The 19,630-nt window shown below is 40.7% G+C and overlaps 1 protein-coding gene across 8 annotated transcripts in view; it reads left to right on the top strand.

Annotated features, from left to right (window-relative positions):
- Nucleotides 1–19,630, top strand: part of DOCK3 (dedicator of cytokinesis 3) — a 182,950-nt gene that overhangs the window by 95,318 nt on the left and 68,002 nt on the right. For all 8 annotated transcript variants that reach the window (XM_030282933.4, XM_030282932.4, XM_072935013.1 and 5 more), the window contains exons 12-15: nt 1,789–1,936; nt 6,486–6,574; nt 8,670–8,795; nt 18,060–18,184. In XM_030282933.4, the coding sequence (XP_030138793.1) occupies nt 1,789–1,936; nt 6,486–6,574; nt 8,670–8,795; nt 18,060–18,184 (488 nt within the window). The remainder of the gene's footprint in view (nt 1–1,788; nt 1,937–6,485; nt 6,575–8,669; nt 8,796–18,059; nt 18,185–19,630) is intronic.

The raw sequence follows: 19,630 nt of genomic DNA, 5'->3' as shown, positions 1-19,630 counted from the left end.
AAACACTACGTCTACAGGAGAGGGACAAAGTAAAAAGGCTTTTTGTTTAATGCTTAAAAATTTCAAATGAGATCTTTATACTGGTGGTATAGCTGGGTTACAGGGCAGGACATCAGCATGTCTGACCATCCACATCGAGTAAATCAGAGGCTGTTAGACTAATATATGTCAAGATTTGTTTGCTGCTGTAGGAGTCTGTGGTGCAAGTATATATTTTACCTGTGTTAAGTATAATTTATTTTAAATATTAGGCCTAAAATGTTAACAGTGAAGGAGCAGCGGAGACACTCCTCAGCTGTGCTATTGTAAAGTCAGAAATGCAGTGTCATTTGTGTGTTTCAGGTGACTGAAGACTGGCCAGGTAGTGTTTGCAAGGAAAGGGTTTTTAAGCCTCTTACCAGCTCAGTCACTGCTCACACCCATTACCAGCTACAGGCACCTTTTCTGAAGTACAGCAGCTCTAAACAGAGCTTTGTGTGTTGTGCTGGGAATGGCAGTGTGCCTGCAGAGCCACGAATGTGTCAGAGAGGTCGGGGTTTCATTATCTGACTTCCCGTGTCATAAGAGGCTACACGTCAGAATTGCTCTGTTACCACTTGAGGTGATAAATGAAGCCTGTAGAAAGATGCTGTATTAACCTTGATGCAAGGGCTGGGCAAATTATTATGTGTAATGTTACAAGTTCACTTTGATTATCACAATGATTTTTCTGGCCTTGGCATCTTTTGCTCTATTTAAAAACTGCCTCAGTAATATGACGTTAATCACTGAGCAGCTTTGTACCTCAGAATTTTCCTTCCTGTGCTCCAAGAAAGAACCATCCAAACATGATAAACAACCAATATATAATGTTGTATTATGTACATGTATTATATACCATATATAATACATTCCCTTAAAGCAGTTGAATAAAATGAGAATTTGTGCAAACAGTGCACTCCAAGGAAGGAGTCAGACTGATGAGTACAGCTGTATTCTTGGCTCATCCACAGAGGATTTGTAGTCAGCCCAGCTGGATGCAAATATGTGTCATGGAACTGCAAATCAAAGCTGGCTAGACATGATGCTTTTCACTTTGCCCTTGGCTGTTTTTGGCTGAGTGAGGTGTAGGTTCAAATGGACCTCTGGGTTTGAAAAGTTTGAGTGAAAAGCTGTAGTGGGTCGACACCAGGTGCCCTCCAAGCCTCTCTGTCACTCCCCTCATCAACAGATTGGGGCTGGGGAGCAAATAAGATGGAAGAGAATTAATGGGTGAAGATAAAGGCAGTCTGATGAAGCAAAGGCCATGAGCAGGAGCAAAGGAAAGCAAAAGATTCATTTGCTACTTTCCATCAGCCATCAGTGTCCAGTCACTTCCCGGGAAACCAGGCTTCAGTCTGTATAAAGCCAAACCTTGCAGTGACCAGTGTCCCCACTCCTCCTTTCCCTTGTGTTGCTGAGCAAATGTCACATGGTTTGGGACATCCCTTGGCCAGTGTGGGTCAGCTGTCCTGGCTGTGTCTCCTCCCAGACCTGCCCCCCAGGCTCCTGGAGAGGAGGATGTTGCAGGGGCAGCCCTGGTGCTGCCCTGGTGCCAGTCCTGCCCAGCATCCCTGGGCTGTCACAGCACCCCCCTGGGCACCAGCAGAGCCCAGCACATGGGACTGGGGCAAAACCAACTCCAGCTCCTCCAGAGCCAGGCAGGAGTGTCACCTGCAGCCTGCAGCTGAAAGTCCTGGTTGTAATGAGCACAGCAGGACGGATGTGGGTGTCTGTCCATCCCTGATGTTTGAGTTTCCCTCCTTGCAGGCCGCATGTTGCTCAATGACTCCAAGAAAGGGCCCCCCCACCTGCACTACCGGCGCCCCTACGGCTGCGCCGTGCTCAGCATCATGGATGTGCTCCAGTCCATCTCGGAAATTAAGGAGGAGAAGGACTTTGTGCTCAAAGTTTACACGTGAGTAACTCCTAGAAGGAAGTTTTTTGCTTCTTTAATATTCCAGCAGCTCATAGAAACTAATGAATATTATCCACAGATGTTTCAGGTGTATGAAATGCTTCAGAAGTTATTGAATATTGCTCAAATCTATGTGACTTGCAAAGCTGCTCTTTTATTAATGTGAATTATTTAAAATCTGCTGAGCTCAAACCCAAAGAAATGTGCTGCATTTCATCTGATGAAGGGAATAATAACTCATGCCTCATCTGCTATTCCTTACCACTCATGGTAACCAACAAAAGAAGTAGAAAACAACAGAAGCCAACAGTGTGTGACCAAAATTCTCAAAACAATTCAACATTTTCTGAGCAGGAATCCATCTTCAGTTATTTGTGATTTTGAACTTCGAACTAACGTTCTTACTATGAAATGTAGTCTCACAGTTGTAATAAAGAGGCCACAGACAAACTGTCTGGAGACTGCAGGGAATATTTAAATCCCTTGTCAGTGAGGATAAATACTGGCAAGATCTGCTTTGCAGATGGGCTGAGGCACAGCTGACACTGCTTTGTGGTCTGTGGCCACTATTGAGAGTAATAAAATAATTTGGTGGGTTATGGAACTTTTTCATTCTTTGAGAAGTGCATTCAGCAGCAGAAAATGTCACCTTCAAGTGAAACTAAATGAAAAAATGTCTTTTACTGTTCACTGAAGATTACTGAATGTCTCTTCATACATTAGAAATCTCTTAAGTCCAAACAAAAGTCTCTCAGAGTCAGCTCTTTCATTCTTCTTTTGCCAAAAGTTATGAAAACTGTAGCAAAAATGTCAAATTATAGGGGAGAAAATGGTAATCTTTCTTCTCTCTGTCAGTAGAATCTGGCCAGTCTTGGCCTTTTGTCACATTGAGTTTCAGCTTATCTCAGAGCAGTTCTATTGGCTTTGTAGATATGGTGTTAATGTATTGCAACTGCAACATTTTGAATGTTTACAGAAATGGAACATTCTGACTATTAGATTTCTGTTTTGTTGTCCATTTAATGCTTCTTTAGCTTCTGAAAAATATAACAGAAAAAAACTTGTTGAAACACTGGACTTTGTCAGTGGAGTCACAGCCCTTTAGAGCAACCCAAAGTCTTGGTACAGTGATGGAATAAAAATCACAGGATACAGAGCTTCCCTTTTCTTCCTGCTACTCTGCAGTGTTCTGGTAACGTGGATTCCCTTCACAGCACCCAGACCACCAACAGTCTCTGCCCAAATTCCTCAGCAGATTTGCACCAGTTGTTCCTCATGTGGGGAGGGACAGCCCCTGGCTGAATTCAGCTCTGTAATCGGATGTTTGTAATTCTTTATCACTATTATCACTCTCCTGGGCTGCTGTAAGGCTTGTACATCATTTTTTTATGTTGCTGCTATTTGCAGTGTTCTCTGTAAACCTCCAGCAGAAATATTCAGGGGGGAATATGGATATATCTGAGGGGCACCAGCTCATTCCCTTTGCAGCTTTGATAGTTGTTGGTCTTTCATGACAGAGTTGTCACAGGTTTGTCTCTTACATCTTCTCTTTTATCTAACCTGCCTTTTCCTGTTTGTTGGCTACAATTGAAATGACAGGGGTTTGTCCTTTGGAAGTTTAAAGTTGAATATGAGTGCCTTAACAGCCCTGAACTGATTTTCTTACCTGCAGATCTCATTTTGATTACTGTTAAAATGCCTCAGGCCAGCTCCAAAACATCATAAAGATGAAGTAAGGAGAGAGGTATTTGTATTTTTCAAGGAGCAGTAAAAAGCATTCCTTCTATACACTATGTGGCTAAAGCTTACAGCTGCAACAAATGAGACAGCTAGAAAAGCCTTTTCACAGGGAGAAGCTGGAAAAAATTTGAAAGACTGAAAACCTAACAAAGGCTGAAACAAATACATGGTCTGTAAATGGAGACTTCTGCTGAAATCCACAAGGGAATGCTTATGGGAGGGGAAAAAAATCCATTTACTTCGGCAGTCTTTCTCAGCTTGCCGTATGATTGTTAAAGATTTATGTCTGAAAAATATTTTTTCTCACAATTGAGATTTTTCTCTTGGTTAATCCCACAGTCATGTTAAAATCTCCCTAAGAGGATAGAGTACCACAGCTGTAGTTATAAGCTCATTATGCGAAAGCATAAAGGTTTACTTTTATTATTCTTTTTAATATATATGTAAAATAATTTAAAAGTGAGATGGAAGTTAAATTCAGTCCATTTTTTCTGAAATTACTTAATATTTTATATTAATTTTTATCTTTAATGAAATTTTTTGCTCATTGAACATTACTCTTTGTATTCATTTTACAATTCCCTTGAAAACTTCATGCATTTCTCTTCCATACTCACTTTTTCTGCGCTTTTTTTTCTGTCCTGTTTTCTTTCAATTTTTTTTCCTTTTTCTCCAGCCCTAGACTTGAAATTCTTACCCAACAATGCCTGAATGCCTTTCCCTTTTGCTGTTCCATTGTTACTGTTTGCCCAGCTGGACAAGAGCTCACATCCCACTGCTGTCCCCAGCTGCTGACACCGGGGGCTGCTGTGGGATGGAAAACATTCCAAATGTGCATTTGCTGCTCAACCAGCCAGCCTCACAGGTGTAGGAGGGCTCAGGAGTGAATTCTTATTTAAAGGAGAAATAGATTCTTTTATATACTTGGTATTTGGACAAATAAAATATGAGCACAGTAAGACACATTCCAAGTGTTTCCAGGCCAGCCTGTAAAGCTGGGAGATCTTCCTTCCTGGCACCCAGGAAATGCAAAGTGCAGCTTCCACTGGCACTTGGTACAAACTGGATTTAAGCTGCCTTTACGCTGATTTTGCAGTAACTTGGTTGCAGGTTAATTTGGAGGCTAAAACCTATTTTAACTTGAACTCCATAGGCTGGTGCAGCAACTGAAAAATCACCACAGGTTAGAGATTTGTTTGTAACTGTGAGCAGGGAGGATGGTATAGAGTTTGTGGTACAGGTTCTCTCTCTGCTTTTAGGAGAATATTATTTGGAGCAGGATAAATGACTCCTAATGTGTTGACAACGTGAAGATGATTTTTCTATTTCTTGATGAGTGAGCTGAATTAGCACACAACACCACAATTATTGGCAGGGTGATTGTACTGTACATTAATGCCTTACCCCTGTTACGTTTTGGTTTTGAGGGATTGTTTTGGGGAGTGCAATTTACCATCCTGTGAAGTTCTGCTAGGTCACTTCTGGCTATCTGCCTTGTGTCACTGTGTGGGAACTGGTGCCTCCTCCCAGAAGGGACATAGTACTTACAGGAGGTGGGCAGTAGAGCAAGTGAAATGTTCTGTGTATTTCATTTGTTCCAAGTTGTCTCTGTTCCTTTTGCTGTTCTAAGAACATTTGGGGGTGTCAGTAATTGTACCATCACAGGCTTTAGGGGTTACCTAATTATTGTTGGCAGCACATGGTTTTGCAAGATCGAAGCTGTAGGAAATTACCAGTTCCTACTTGTAGATAGCCTGAATTCCTTCTGCCATGCTGTTCTTCAGTTACATAATGCAGCAAACAAAAACATCCCCACTGTCTTCACAGGAGCTGCTGTGTGTCTTACCCTGGCTGTGCTGATATGTTGTACTTTTGTGGGGGGGGGGGAACAAAAAAGAAAAAAAATTGAAATATCCTTGGAGAAATTGTACAAAGCAGTTTATTTCTCAAAACTCCTAGGAGCTGAAAGCTTGGGGTATTAGCTTTTCCCTTTTTTTTAACCTTTAAGAGTCAATAGGACAGAAGTTTAATTAAATTGTTTAATCCAATTGCTTTTGAGGAGAAATGAGATTCACTATTGCTGCTGAGTTATAAATTGCTGACTTCATGGGGAATCATTGAATCTTGCCGTTGTGATTTGAGTAAAGCACAGATGTATTTAAAATGCAGTTAGACTTGAGCAGCATACTGCTTTTCCTTTCTTTTTTAACCAATATCACTGTTTGTGGTAAAGGTGCCATTTTTTTTCACATGGGAAAGATTATATGGCTCATTGTTCATGTAAAAGCTTGACAAAGAAAGCCACTTCAGTTCTCTGCCTTTCTCTCCCCAGTCTGAGGTCTCTCCCATCCTGTAGGACAGTAGCCTGTGGCCTCAGAATGTGGGGATGGTTTCCTTGGTTCCTGTCTCAGTGTGAAGTGTCTCAGTGGCACTTCAATTTCTGCATGTTGTGCTTTGGATCCTGAACAGAAGTGTAGCACTCATTTTCTACAGGACAATTCAGATAGAATGTCCAGAGCTTTCTTCATTCTGTCATAATCTGAAGAGTGGAACAATGACTTTTATGACAGAAGAGTCACCACCACCTCCAAAGTGTCCATTGAGAGGACATAACTATTAGGGAATATTTTGTTTCCTTCCACTTTTAAAAATAAAAGTTATGTGGGATTTCTCTCATTTATCCAAACCCTATAAGCTTTCATATTATCTCTACAGCAAAGTTGACTATTATCTCTACAACAAAATTGACTATTGTTCTAAGATGGTTCAGTGAAAGCCTTTAACTTGAATTAGTGTTCTTTTATTTTAGGTGTAACAATGAAAACGAATGGTGCCAGATCCATGAAAACATCATCCGCAAGTCCAGCACCAAATACACAGCCCCCAGCTCCAACTATGGTAAATATCTCCTTGGGCTTGTTAGAGCAACAGCTGAACATCTGTAGGAAACAGCTGATTATTTGTAGCAGAGAAATTCACTGAGATGTGAGGTTTTCCTTTTGTAGCTAATGACAGATAAATGGGGTAAGTTAAACCTGTCTTATCTGTTTACCTCATGTAATGAAGTATTTAGTTTCTAATTCAGAGATATCACTGCTCTCCCATTCCCAATGAAGCAGCTGATAGGGTACAGTTCAGCTTCATTACAGCCAGTTCTGCAGTCATTACCAAGTACCTGAATCATGGTGATGTCCAAGAACTGAATTTGTCTTAATTTTGCTTGTTTGCATATTGAGACACTGTAGTGGAATATGCAGTGCACACTCCCATAGAAGAGATTAAGCACAACATTAAGCAAACAAAACATTTGCAGGAATGGAATTTTACTGTGTGTAAAGTTGGTTTTTTTCCCTGCTCCTCCTGTTACAATTAAAGTTATCCACTAGTTATCATTAAAAGATCTTCCTAAATTCTTTATACCTTTGAAAACTTAAGCAATATGTCTGAACTTCCAAATTTGATCCACTCCTTTTACACTGGAATTTTTAAAATTTATTTTCATTGGTTTGCTTTCTTAATAGCAAACAAGGATATAAAATGAACAAGTTTTCCTGTAAGTGGCAAAAATAGTCAAGGCTGATTTCTAATGAACATGTCTCTTGTGTGCTGTGAAACCTTCTGCACACACAGACACCCTCATACATGGAATTCAAAGGGTTTGGATTTTTTCCATGCTTTCAGAGCCTGTGTTTTCCCTGCAGTGCTCTCTTGCCTACCCAGCTGGGCAGTTGCAAGTCCATGGTTTGGCAGCTTTTGAGTACATACATGCTGACTGTCCAGCTGGCTGGTTGGCCTCCCTTTTCCTTTATTTTAAGGCTTTATGCTCATTTTTTTCATCCCAACTCCTAGTATTCATTAAATGTATACAGTCTTTATGTAATCTGGGAATCTACTTATTTGCCAAATTTGACTGAAGCCAAACAGGCTTGAAAATTATTTCAAATGGAGAAGGCAGGAAGTGGGTGGGTGGTACATGATACTCCTGGTTTTGTTTCCCTGGTAACTTGTCTGAGAAAATGGTGACTAAATATTGGTCACAAAGCCCAGATATTGAGCTTAGCAAAGTGCAGGACTTTGGCTTGTGCAAAAATGTGCATCCAAGGCAGGGTTTGGTGTGTGTTGTTTTGGGCAGTGAACAGAGAGGACAGTAAGAACTCTTGACCAAGACACTGAAGGAGGTAAAGAATGTGGAAAATGGCTCTGTGCAGGTAATTCTCATGGATGTGTGGAGCTGGTAGTGTGTGCTCAGCAGGTAAGACTGGGCTTGAATGGCTGAGCTCAATCCTGGTATTTTTTCATATGGTAATGCTGGACTTAATCATTTTACCAGTACACTCTCCTATGTTGTAAATTAAAAGCAAGTAGAGTAAACAGCTGGACTGAGATTAAGTGTGTAATTATTCCTAGTCCAGCTGCTCAGATTATCCACTGAACAACAGAACTGGTTGCTGAAGTCAGTTTGGCCAGTTGGCACCCCTGAAACATGTTGAGGAACTGCTGGGAATTTCATTAAAATCATCAGCCCTCTATGAAGCAGTTAAAGAAATTAGTGGAACAGATACACTTGGAGATTAAAGTTTTTTTCATGGTATAAAGCAGAATTAAAGGCACTTTAGAGAGGTTCCAGAGCTTTGTGTGGTTGGTGGTCCCTCAGACAGAAGTGGCATTGCTCGTACATGTGTCATAACCTGCTGCATGTGAGGAAAAGAAATAGTGGAAGTACTTTCTGTGCCTGGGACATGTCTGCAAAATTAAGTATTCTGATTGTTAGGAGTTGTATTTTAATATAATTCTGTGTTCTTCACTGATCCCTTTTAACAGTTTTGTTTCCTCCATTTCAATTTTCAGTTACTCCAAGGGAGAAAATAACTCTGTGTTTATATATTGTATTAAATTAACTGTGGAGCAAAACATTAGTTTACCTGCATGCTTTGTACACACAGAATCTAATTCTTAGGTCAGAAACAATGAACCTCTTTGGTTTTTTTCCCAGGACTTATAATATCTCTTCAGCTTCTTCGTGGTGACATGGAGCAGATCCGAAGGGAGAACCCCATGATCTTTAACAGAGGCGTTTCTGTCACCAGGAAGCTGGGATTTCCTGATGTTATAATGCCAGGTAAACAGAGCAGTTCCAGGCTAAAATATTGGCCATTCTGTTCTCATACTCTCCCAATCAAGTGCAACAGGAATGGGCACTTTACTTGAGTGGAATTTGTAACAGAGTTGTCTTATTTATCAAAAAATGCCAGATTTGGGAAGGCAAATGCTAAAACATTGTCAGGAGCAGAATTACAGTGATAGAAGGTATTAAAATCATGAGGCTGGAAGGGGATCTGGAAAGATTGCTTTGATACTCCCCACAACCCCTGCCATTTAATATCCCTCTTGTACACTCAGAATAGAGATGTTTCTTTTTAAATGTATGAAATTTCTTCTTACTAACAATCCAAATCCTGGAAAAAACGAGTTTCCACTTTGCTACCGTGATATTTTTGAAATTGGGTGATCCTTTTGTAATGAGAAGCAGAGAAGGTGCAGACCTGGTCAGATTTTCCCTCTGGCCTCACAGAGCAGCTGGTCCAGGCACTGGCTTGGCTGCAGCCCTGCTGTGCTTCCTCTGCTCCTCACCTCTGCAGCAGCAGCTGGAGATGCTTCTTGGCTTGGCAGCCCCAGTACAGCCAAGAGTTCATTTAGAGAAGAACCCAGAATGTGGGCAGTCATGCAACCACATAAAACCTGGTGTTACAGTGGCTTGACTTTTGCAGTGTGGTAAGAAATGGGTTTGCTAATTAGTAGCATTTGAACTATTACTTCATTGCTGTGATGAGCAAGGCCAAGGATGACTTGACAGACATGGGAGATTTGGTGAAAGCATAATGGGAAAAGCATTAGATTTTATTACTCAGAAGGCTGCAGTGAGACATCAGTACCAGAAGTAGTTGTAGCCTCGTTATGGAAACTCTTCAGAAACCACAATAAAATAGGGAGTAGATGGGAAGCATTTCTAGAAACTAAAGAGTCAAAGGATTTAGAACTACATGTGTATATTTACTAAATGAGCTTGAAAATGGTGGTAACAGAGCAGTAGATGATGTGGGCTGTAAAACCAATTAGAAGTTTTGGTTCTTAATGACCTTATATAGCAGTTCCAGGTATAACCCAAAGCAATCAAACAGGGAAAAGATGAATTATTGTAGGCTGATGTACAGACACAGCAGCTGCAAAGTGATCTGCTGTAACTGAGATCACAGCTGGATGTGCCACACTTACACACCTGTGCAAGGGAATTGATTCTCCTGCAAGAGCTGCTTGATCCTCCATTTCTGTGGATAAAGCTGTACGTCAGGTGCTTCAGGCCAATGAAGCTGAAGGAACAGTTTCATGTCCTCAGTGTTCCCGAGTGGTTTTTGTTTTGTTTTGTTTTCTGTGCCCTGGCCCCTCTGCAAAGTGCACAGTGTGTTCCCTGTATCTGCTGCTTTGGGCAAGGCTTTGGGCCAGGGCTAGAGCAAACAGGTCAGCAGAACTCATACAAAAAGGACTCCTGCCCTAAGCTTTTAAAATTCTCTGTTCACTGCAACTAATCCAAATTTCCAATTCTCTTTGTGAGAACCACAGTTCTTTTTGGAAAAGACACTGGGGTTTTAAAATGATAACCTGATTGGAATTGGACTCATATACATTTATATACTCACACACACACACACACACACACACACACATATATATGCTCAAAATGTTGATTGATAGAAACAAACGTGTGAAAGGATCACCATTCTGCTGTTAAATGCTTCCTGCCTCTCTAGAGGATCTGGGCACAGAACTTCTTGTTTCCAGGTATGCTACAAGAGGTTTTCATATATTGAGTTTAGATGCAAAGCTTTAGGCATTGTAAAAATAATGCTTCTATTTGTGAGAAAAGGCAGTTTGTACATGTCTGTAAACACCAGGTAAGAAAAGCAAAGCAGTTGAGCAAGTGTTTTAACTGTAGTTATAAATGAGGACATTGCCAGAGTAGAGAGGAGCTGTGAAGAGAGGGATAGTCATGAATGGGGCTCCAAACAAAGGCTTTCACTATCTTGGGTATTCCCCAGAATAATGAAATCTCTGGAAAATGAAGAGATTGAAATGTAATAGAACTCCACTGATGCAGGAAACAGTGTTCAGTCTAATTACTAATCAGGGCTTTTTTGAAATCAAACTATGTTTGATGTACTCTAGTGACAGGAGATATTTGCCTGCTGTTTGCTTTTAACACAGATCAGCTTTTTGGCAGATTGTTTGCTTTTTGTTTGCTCTTTAGCAGAACAGTTGGGGTTGGAGATTGTCTGATATCAGGATAGAACATTTGGGTTGTGTTACCTTTCAGGTGGATTAACCCAGCTGCATGAACAAGGAATGACTGTCAATAGACTTTGTGCTTCTGTTTCTACAGCCAGGCTCAAACATTCTTCCTTAGCTTTATGAGCATTGTCTAAAGTGAAAAATAATTCACTGGGGACAGACATGACCAAAAAAAAAAGGAACTAAAAGTCCTAACCAAAAACTGAAGCCTGTCATGCACATTAGCAGTTCTCAGCCATGTCTGCTGCTTTAATGGTATTTGTCAAACTACCTCTTCCTTGCTTTGCTTCAGAGCTGTTTGTCATTAAACATAGGGTTTCCTCTTCCAAAAAACAGCACAGAAAGTTCATGACTTGTATTTTGCAAGTGGATACAGATTTTTCAGGACAGTGTGGTTTAAAATTGTTTTTTATGAATAAATTAATAAAGACTATGTCACCTAGTACTTGTAAAAAAAGCAGTGATCATTTTGCTGAACCAAGAAATCTGTTTTTAAAAAAGTAAATAGCTCTAGCATTTCAATTTAATTTTTTTTTTGTCATAGGTTTGAATGTTTTCATTTTCTTTTTTAACAGGAAATCCTCTCACATGTGCACATCTTAACTATAGAAAATTCGGAGCTGTGTTTCATTACTGTTTTCCTATTCCTTTTTTTTTTCCTAAGCTGTAGCATTAGCTCCCTGTGTCAAGCCCTCTTTTTCTGTCCCTCAGATAGGAGCAGCATCAGTGGTAGCTGATCATCATTAAGAAACAAAGTGAAACTGGTCTTTATGGGTTTGTATCTTGCATGGTTATGCAGAACAAGCTTAATATTGTACAAAACAACCCTTCCTGCCTTCTTTTGTAAAGATAAACTGTTCTTTGTTTCCTACTGTGTTGTGATCTGACAAGAGCATCATAAAGACTTCAGCTATCTTTTTTGGCAAAGTCAGAGGGGACTTGGTCAAACCAGCCTCCTGAAGAAGTTATGGTGGGGTTTTGTTCATTTGTGGTTTGATGATTTTTATACCTTTTCTAAATTGTTCCTGGGTTTAAGGCCGTGCATCTAATGGTGCCAATGTAACCTTTCCCAGAGCTGAGAGCAGTGAGGCCTGTGCTGCTCCTTGGGGATTGCAGCTGCGCTTTGTGCAGGACTTGCTGAGCAGAAATCTGTTGCACAGGCTTGGTGTTTGTCAGTCCTCCAAGGACATCCTTCCCCTTGCCCATGTGCTGATAAGTATTCTGTCTTTTCCTTTGATCCTCTGATGAAAAGTGCATGCTTCATCTCTGACTCGTGAGTGATGTTTCTTTCTCTTTTTTTCTCTCTCCTTGTCTTAATTTCCTGGCTTCTCTCCTGTTCCTTTCCCTTTATTCTCTCCCCTTTGTTTCTGGTGCAGAGATGAAGATTGTTGGGTGTAAGTTTCTGCTTTTCTGTGTAATGTTTGCTTTTTGCTTGCTTTTTTTCCATTTTCATATCTTCCATGGAATGCTGAGATCGATAAAGACAGCAAATCATTACATCACAGGGAAACTTTGGTTACAGGGAGGTGAAAACTTTGTCTCTCTTCATACCACAGGGTTTCAGGCAAATTTTGTCACTGTGACAGGTGAATCAGTAAGAAACAGGTGAGAAGCATCTCAGCATCTGTTCAGTCAGTGAGCACAAAGTCATAGCAAAAATGCATTGAGGAAAGGACATGGTAAAATCTATCAACCATTCTCAGAGTGTTCATGGCAAGAGTGTTAACGAGACCAAAAGCCATAATTATGTAATAATTATCACCAAAAAGTGTCTACTTCTTGAGTGAATAAAAAGTATTATTGTCATAAATAAACTTGTGGAAATGGAAAGTTGGCAGACACAAAAAGCATTAAAAACCAACTTCCTATTACTGAAAGGCAACTATTCCAGGGAAATCACTGCATTTAAAAAGGGCATTGTATACAATCTTTTCTATACATAGAAGTCAAACAATGGGAGCAAATAACCTAATAAGTATTGCTTGTCCCTTTTCTTTGAAACAATTGTGTTGCTCAGTGAAAGCTGGAGAAGCACACGGAATTAAACTTGCATAATGTTCTCTTTAGAGAAAAAAAAAGCTAATTTAATTTGCCATAGAAGCAGCAGATAAAAGCTTTGTTTCCCCTTGTTGCTGTAATATTGCTCACAATTATGTTAATAGTTGCTCACTGTAACTATTTCAAGAATATAGGCCTTAAAAAAACCTGCTGCCTGTTTGGTGAAGGGCCAGAGAAATGAGCTGCTGCAGTGGATGGGATGTGATCCCCAGAGTGGGACTGTGCCAGGAAGGCAGTGGGCATATGGGGAATATGGAGGGGCTGCAGAGGGCTGTCACAGGGGGTGGCACTGCTAAAGCCAGGCACAGTCACACAGTGGGAGGAACAAGTCCTGTGGGGCAGCCAGAAAGCTGGACAGGGGTGCTTCCCACTGACCCCTGGCCAGTTTGTCCTTGTCCCTTTGGTTTGGAGGAGTGATGTGATGAGCACAAAGCTGCTCCTGTCAGTCTCAGCTGTGCTGGAGCCCCTGCCCTTCAGGGGTAGCTGTGTGTGTGCACTGGAGGCAGCTGCACCTCCAGGGGAGGGTGGAGTTTTGGTGTTTGAGGTCAGGGACCCATCACTGGTCCCTCCAAAGCAGCAGCTTCCTGGGAAGAGCCATGCAGAGAGGAAATGGCCAGGAAAATGTGAGAGTGTCAGCTAGGAAGCAGAGCAGTTCCCTTCAGGGAGCTCAAACAAATAGCCAGAACATGTGATAGATAACACTGCACATGAACACAAATCCTCTACACTTTAAGCTTTGCTTCAAAGCTTTCCTTGCTGGCCAAGTCCTCAGTTTGAGCTGCTGTAAGTTGGCTCAGGTCACTGGGGTGATGCTGGCTGGCCCTGGTTGTTCATTTATGGACGGGACATAAATGCACAGGGTTGGGTTTTCTTCAGAAGCCATTGTGGAAGATACTCTGAATAACTTTCTTGCCCATTCACTCTTCTGTGAAGTGACAGTTTTTTGAAGAGAAGCCAAACCCAGGGGTGTTAGAGAGTCCAGCAGACAGTGCATGACAGTGTGGGGCCCTAAGTGAATAGGACCAGCACAGCAATTTCATAAAAATAGACCTAAACATTAATATGCTGATTTTTTTCTGCCTTGGCTGCCTAAATTGTAAAAGACTAAACTTTCACCTGAAGAAGTCCGATATTCTCTGGATAAATCACTATTTTACTTAGTTGAAACAAGGCCTACACACACAGACTTCTGGGAGCTGCCACTTATCCCACGCTCAGAAAAAGAAGTTGTTAGAATTGAGTGACCAGAAATTTGTGTCTCTTTCTCCTGCAGAAACTTCTGTGAATTATGTACCCTTTTTTGATGTAGTATTCTTCTGCACAAAACAGGGACCATTCCTGTCCTTAGTGTCCAAAATCTTTAGGATTCCTGAATAAAAAGTGTTTGATTGAATACAGACAGTTCCTGTAAATTGTTACTGTTTTGCAGTATAAGTACCTGGTCAGTCTTCCAGTGGAAAACCTACACACCCTGTCAGGATAAACTCCCATTTCTTCTGCTGGAGACTGCACAAGGAGTGACTGTTGGGCTGCTCCAGGTTATTAAGTCTTGAAAATGATAAATAACTATTTGAAAGTCTTCCAGTACATTCCTTTATACTGCAAATGCAAAATCAATATTTGGCTCATGTAGCCTTTTCCACCACTCCTTTTTGCCCCCATTACCATTAAAATAGTTTGAGGTCAATACAAGTGAGCTCCCCCAAACTATTATTTATGTTTTATAATTTAAACAACTGTATAGTGGATATTGGGCCTCGTCAATAGGTTAAAACAGACAAACAAAACAAAACTCCAATAAAGGTGAAGGGGATTGATAAAGAAAGAGCCCCCAAAAATATCAGAATTTTTTAATATATTATAATGGCAAATACTGTCTTTCAAGGCATTTGATACAGAATTACTGTCAGTAACCATGTGTATAAAAAGCACATGGATTATGCTAAAAAGAAGTTTACTATTGTTTTTGACTGGAAAACAATTGTAGAGAGATGGGCTTTGAAACAAATCCCATTCTGGAAACTCTCTCTAAGGTTTTCAGTTCATCCTTGACAGCCATCCAGCACAGGGACCTCAGCTTAAAATGACATCAGCAGGCTTTGCTCTATAAATACCCATGGCCCACTGGCCTTCTAGTACTTTTTATTCCTGTTCTGATGGTGGGAGGCCACAGCTTACCCAGTTTTTTGCCCTGTGCTGCTGTTTGGGAAGGTCTGAGACCTCCTGTGGTCCTAGCTGAGCTACCAGCCTGGTTTCCCCCAAAATGCAAGATTTGCTGTCACAAGCACAGGGCTGTTTGTGCAGTAATTTGCATGAATGGTCTGACATCTTAAACAAGTTCATTATTGATCTCCTTGTCTCTTCCCAATGGAATTAATCTGGCCAAGCCCTGTGTGCCCAGGTTCCTGCCTGGGCACTGCTGGTCCTGCTGATGGCACCGTGGTGCAGTCCCGTGCCAGGTGTCCTGTGCCCGCTGTCCCTGCATGCCCAGCCCCACATGTGGCTCAGCTTTCTCTCTGAGCACACTCAGAGCAGAGATTGCAATAAACTGCTCTGTGCTCAAGCATTTCTTCTGGGTTCTGTGCCACCCACTGGGGTATCAGAGCTCAAATCCCTCAAAACCACAGGCAAATGGAGAAAAACAAAATGCTTGTGAGGCCTTGGGTCACCTGACATGTTGAGATTGTTCCTTGTACAAAGGTGATTTCCACCAAAATAATCACCCTACCTGATGGTTAAATGCTTTTTGTCTTTGTTAGATACATTTGCTTCCTATTTTTACTTTACGTAGTGATCTTTTTTATTTTTTGAAGATCCAATAGACTATTTTTATAATAGAAGATACACTGTTATATTTCACTATATATTATATATATATATTTCACACGATATATATATTTCACTAAAATTTTCCCATCTTTTCCCTTAACTTTTATGCAAATCGACTGGTTTTAAGATCCCTCTACACCCCACCCCAAAGGCATTTTTTTTTTTAATTAGTAGAGTAATATCCCTCCTGTTAAGCTTAATAGAAGATAAGATTCTATATATAACCAAATGCTGCCTTTAATTTAGGCTGGAAAATGATTTGCTATCTGACATTGGACTTTGTGTAGCCAGACTGCCTTCCAGAAAAGAGGTCATAAGTAGGGAGCTCTGAAATGCTAATTATAGTGAGTACAATTAATTTCTATTAAGATTTACAGCATACAAATTGAAACCTTTTTTCCTAATTGAGCAAACTGCTGAGAGAAAGGAATGGAGTCTTTCAAGCAGGAGGGTTTTCAAAACAAAAGGCCCAACTTAAACCATACTTTGGGATGAATTTTGTATTTCCTTGCTATCCCTATAATCAGGATAGAGGTATATCAGCTTGATTTTGATCCCCAAGACAATTTTCTCTATTGTGGATTGTTGCATTTGATGCTGTGCTTTAATAAGCCAAACCAGATCCAATACCTGAGGTCTTTCACCAAGCTCTTGCTGTCATCTTTTCCCTGTTGATGCCCCCTGGCAGCTCAGCCTCTGGCTGGGGGGTGTTCCCAGCACTGACCCTGCAGGAGAGGGAAGCTCCTGGAAAAAGGAGCACGTTCTGCACACAGATTGCCATTCACAGAGAGTTCCCAGCAGGAAGCACTGACTGCAGCCACAAAGCTGGATTTTCCATGCTGAAAGAGTTGTACTTATCTCCAGAAATAAAACTGAAAGCAAAGGCAGGACTGAGAGCTTCTATTGTTTGTCCCTACAGTAAATTAAGGAACAAGTTCTCTGGGGTTTTAGATTTCAGGAAGAATTTGAAGCGCTGCTTTGAGGGGCACAAAAGGATGTCCCTCAGTGCCTGAGAGCAAATGCTGCCTTTTTTCATTGTGCTTCTGATTAATACAGAGATTTAACTGCATCAGTTTCTCCAAGTGGAAGAAGTCAGACATTGAAGTAATCTCTGCTTTGTTGCATTACTTTGTTATTTAGTGTCTTGGGGCTGATTAACAAAATACTTGCCTTGAAAGGGTTTAATTTTTTTTGTTTGGTTTTTTGTTTATTTGTTTGTGGTATTTTTATTTATTGCCCTTTAGTATGTTTGCCTTTCTGGCAAGTAGATAAAAATAATGTTATGTATGAACCATCATAAAATGGTGCAGTAACTAAATCTTCCAGAAAAATAGGTGGTACCTGCTATCCTTTTGGTGTAGGCCTTAGAACTGAGCACATTAGTTTTGTAAGCAGCTTCCCAAATCAGATTCTAAAATAAAACCAAACCAAGTGAGATAGAGTCTGTGAAATTCAGAATAACAAGATGCTGAGGCACAAGCATTTCTATTTCTGAATATAGTAATTTGGTCTGAAAGCTCCTGAAAATGACGTAGTGAGAAGCTGGCAAGTGTCCATACTGCCTGCTTTCATATAACCATGCATATGGATGCCAAAGGCCAGCCAGAAATCTAGCAAAAATTACATTTAGAATTCATTTCTAATCCATCAGAACTGAATTGTGATCAGGTTCTCAAACAGGCTGCTTTTATTTTGTTGTTATGATAAAAAGAAATGATGAAAATACAGAAAATGCTTGAAAGGCTAACTGAATATAATGTTATTGTGATCGTCACAAAAATACTTATTTTTTGTTAAATATATTGGAAATGGGGAGTCTGAAGCTGAGGATGTTTTGTCAGGCTCAGCCTGACACTTCCAGCTCAGCTAACAAGGCACAGTATAGCAGTAAGAGGTTTTTCCCTTCCCCACTTACATAATTAAAACCAGTACTGATCCTGAGCTCACATTATTAAAGGCATTACTAACAATGGTCTGATTTTATGCACTGATATTAAACTGTTCATCCTTATTAACAATTAACTTGCTGCTTGGAATGGTTTGGGCATCAGCCATCGTCTTGCAGAACACAGAGAACGATTTGAGAATGGAGCTGGGACGGCCCGGTGTCCCCTGTGGAGTTTAAGGCTGTGGCTCTGCTTTGTCCCTGCAGGTGACATCAGGAATGACCTGTACCTGACCCTGGAGAAGGGGGACTTCGAAAGGGGTGGCAAAAGTGTGCAGAAGAACATCGAGGTGACCATGTATGTGCTCTATGCTGATGGAGAAATCCTGAAGGTAAGTGCTCCTTTCCCTGAGAGCCTCAGCTGCTCCCTGCAGGGAAACAACCTCTTGTTCCAGAGTCTCTGATGCAAGAGAAGAGTTAAAATAAAACTATCTCTCTCTTTTTTTTTTTTTATTGTGAAGTTTGTAAGCTGTGTGTTATGGTCAGTTATAAATCTGTAAGGATTTGGAGCACTTCCCTTATATGGGGATAGAAGACTTGGAGAAAATACTCATAAACTGAAAAGCCTGTGTGATTTCCAAATGTGATGTCAGTGGCTAAATGAAAAAAAAAATAGAGTAACTGTAATCAGAACTAAGAAGTATAGGCATATCTAAAATTAAATAATATGTGCCATACAACATGATGAAATGTGATTCCAAGGGAGACTTTTAAATCTGAGTTGTTGGGTTACAGAACTGAGTGTAGTTCTGGAAAACAACTTGGAATAAAATTTCACCCTGGGTTGGCTCCATTACAGCTGGGAATGGGGATTGTTTATGTTTCCTGTTTTACCTCCTCTGTTCTTTTAGTTTTATTGAAGAAAAGGAGGTGGGTGGGAGGTTGTGAATATAGAGAAGTAAACAGGAAGTATTTCAGCGTGAGCAGCTATCAGAAATAACTTCCCCCTACCATTTCTTTTACCTCCACTGCAATAAAATGGGCTTTGTAGCCATTACTGTGGAGAATCTATACACCTAGAAGTGTGTACCAAATACATTGCCACTATCTTCTGCTTTTAATTGAAAGGAGAACTTTCATTACTACAACTGCTTGTGGTTTCATTAAATAGAAAGTGTATTTCTTGTAAGGAACTCATTTGTGCCCAGAGCTGCTGCAGGAAGATCAGATTCCTTTTCTGCCGAAGCTTTTCAAACTGAGTGGCAAAGTTATAATCATCAGTTGATTTCAGTCTGCCAAGGACAAAGAGAAGTGCCTCAATCTGCAGTATCAGCATCTTCAAATGCTGATACATAATGGTGTCTAACGATTATATACAAAAGCCAGATAATTTCTAGACATTATCAGTCTTAACTTGAGTGATTTTAGTTGCACTGGTCATTCACAGAGATGAAGTTGGTTTTTCCTTGTCTTTGCCTGTTATTACCTTTGGAAAGTACATTGGGGCTTTACATGGGAGACTGGGACAGACATGGCACAAACACTGGAAAGGATGGTCAGTCCAATTAGGAAAAAAATCAGGTGAACAGATTGTCCTGAGAAACTGGCTGTCCCATGCCTGGAAGTGCTCAAGGCCAGGTTGAATGGAACTCTGAGCAGCCTGGTCTGGTGGAAGGTGTCCCTGCCAATGGCAGGGGCTTGGAGCAAGATGAGCTTTAAAGTCCTTTCCAACCCAAACCATTCTAGGATTTGCCATAAAAGACCTTTGTGGAGTTTTAAAATTTAGGCCACATATTTAAAAGAAACTCTCTGTCCCAGTTTTTATGGTATTGCTCTTC

This window comes from Taeniopygia guttata, chromosome 12 (assembly GCF_048771995.1).
Source record: "Taeniopygia guttata chromosome 12, bTaeGut7.mat, whole genome shotgun sequence".
Taxonomy (NCBI): domain Eukaryota; kingdom Metazoa; phylum Chordata; class Aves; order Passeriformes; family Estrildidae; genus Taeniopygia; species Taeniopygia guttata.
The sequence above is the reverse complement of the archived record's forward strand: the minus strand, read 5'-3'. Positions and strand labels throughout refer to the sequence as shown.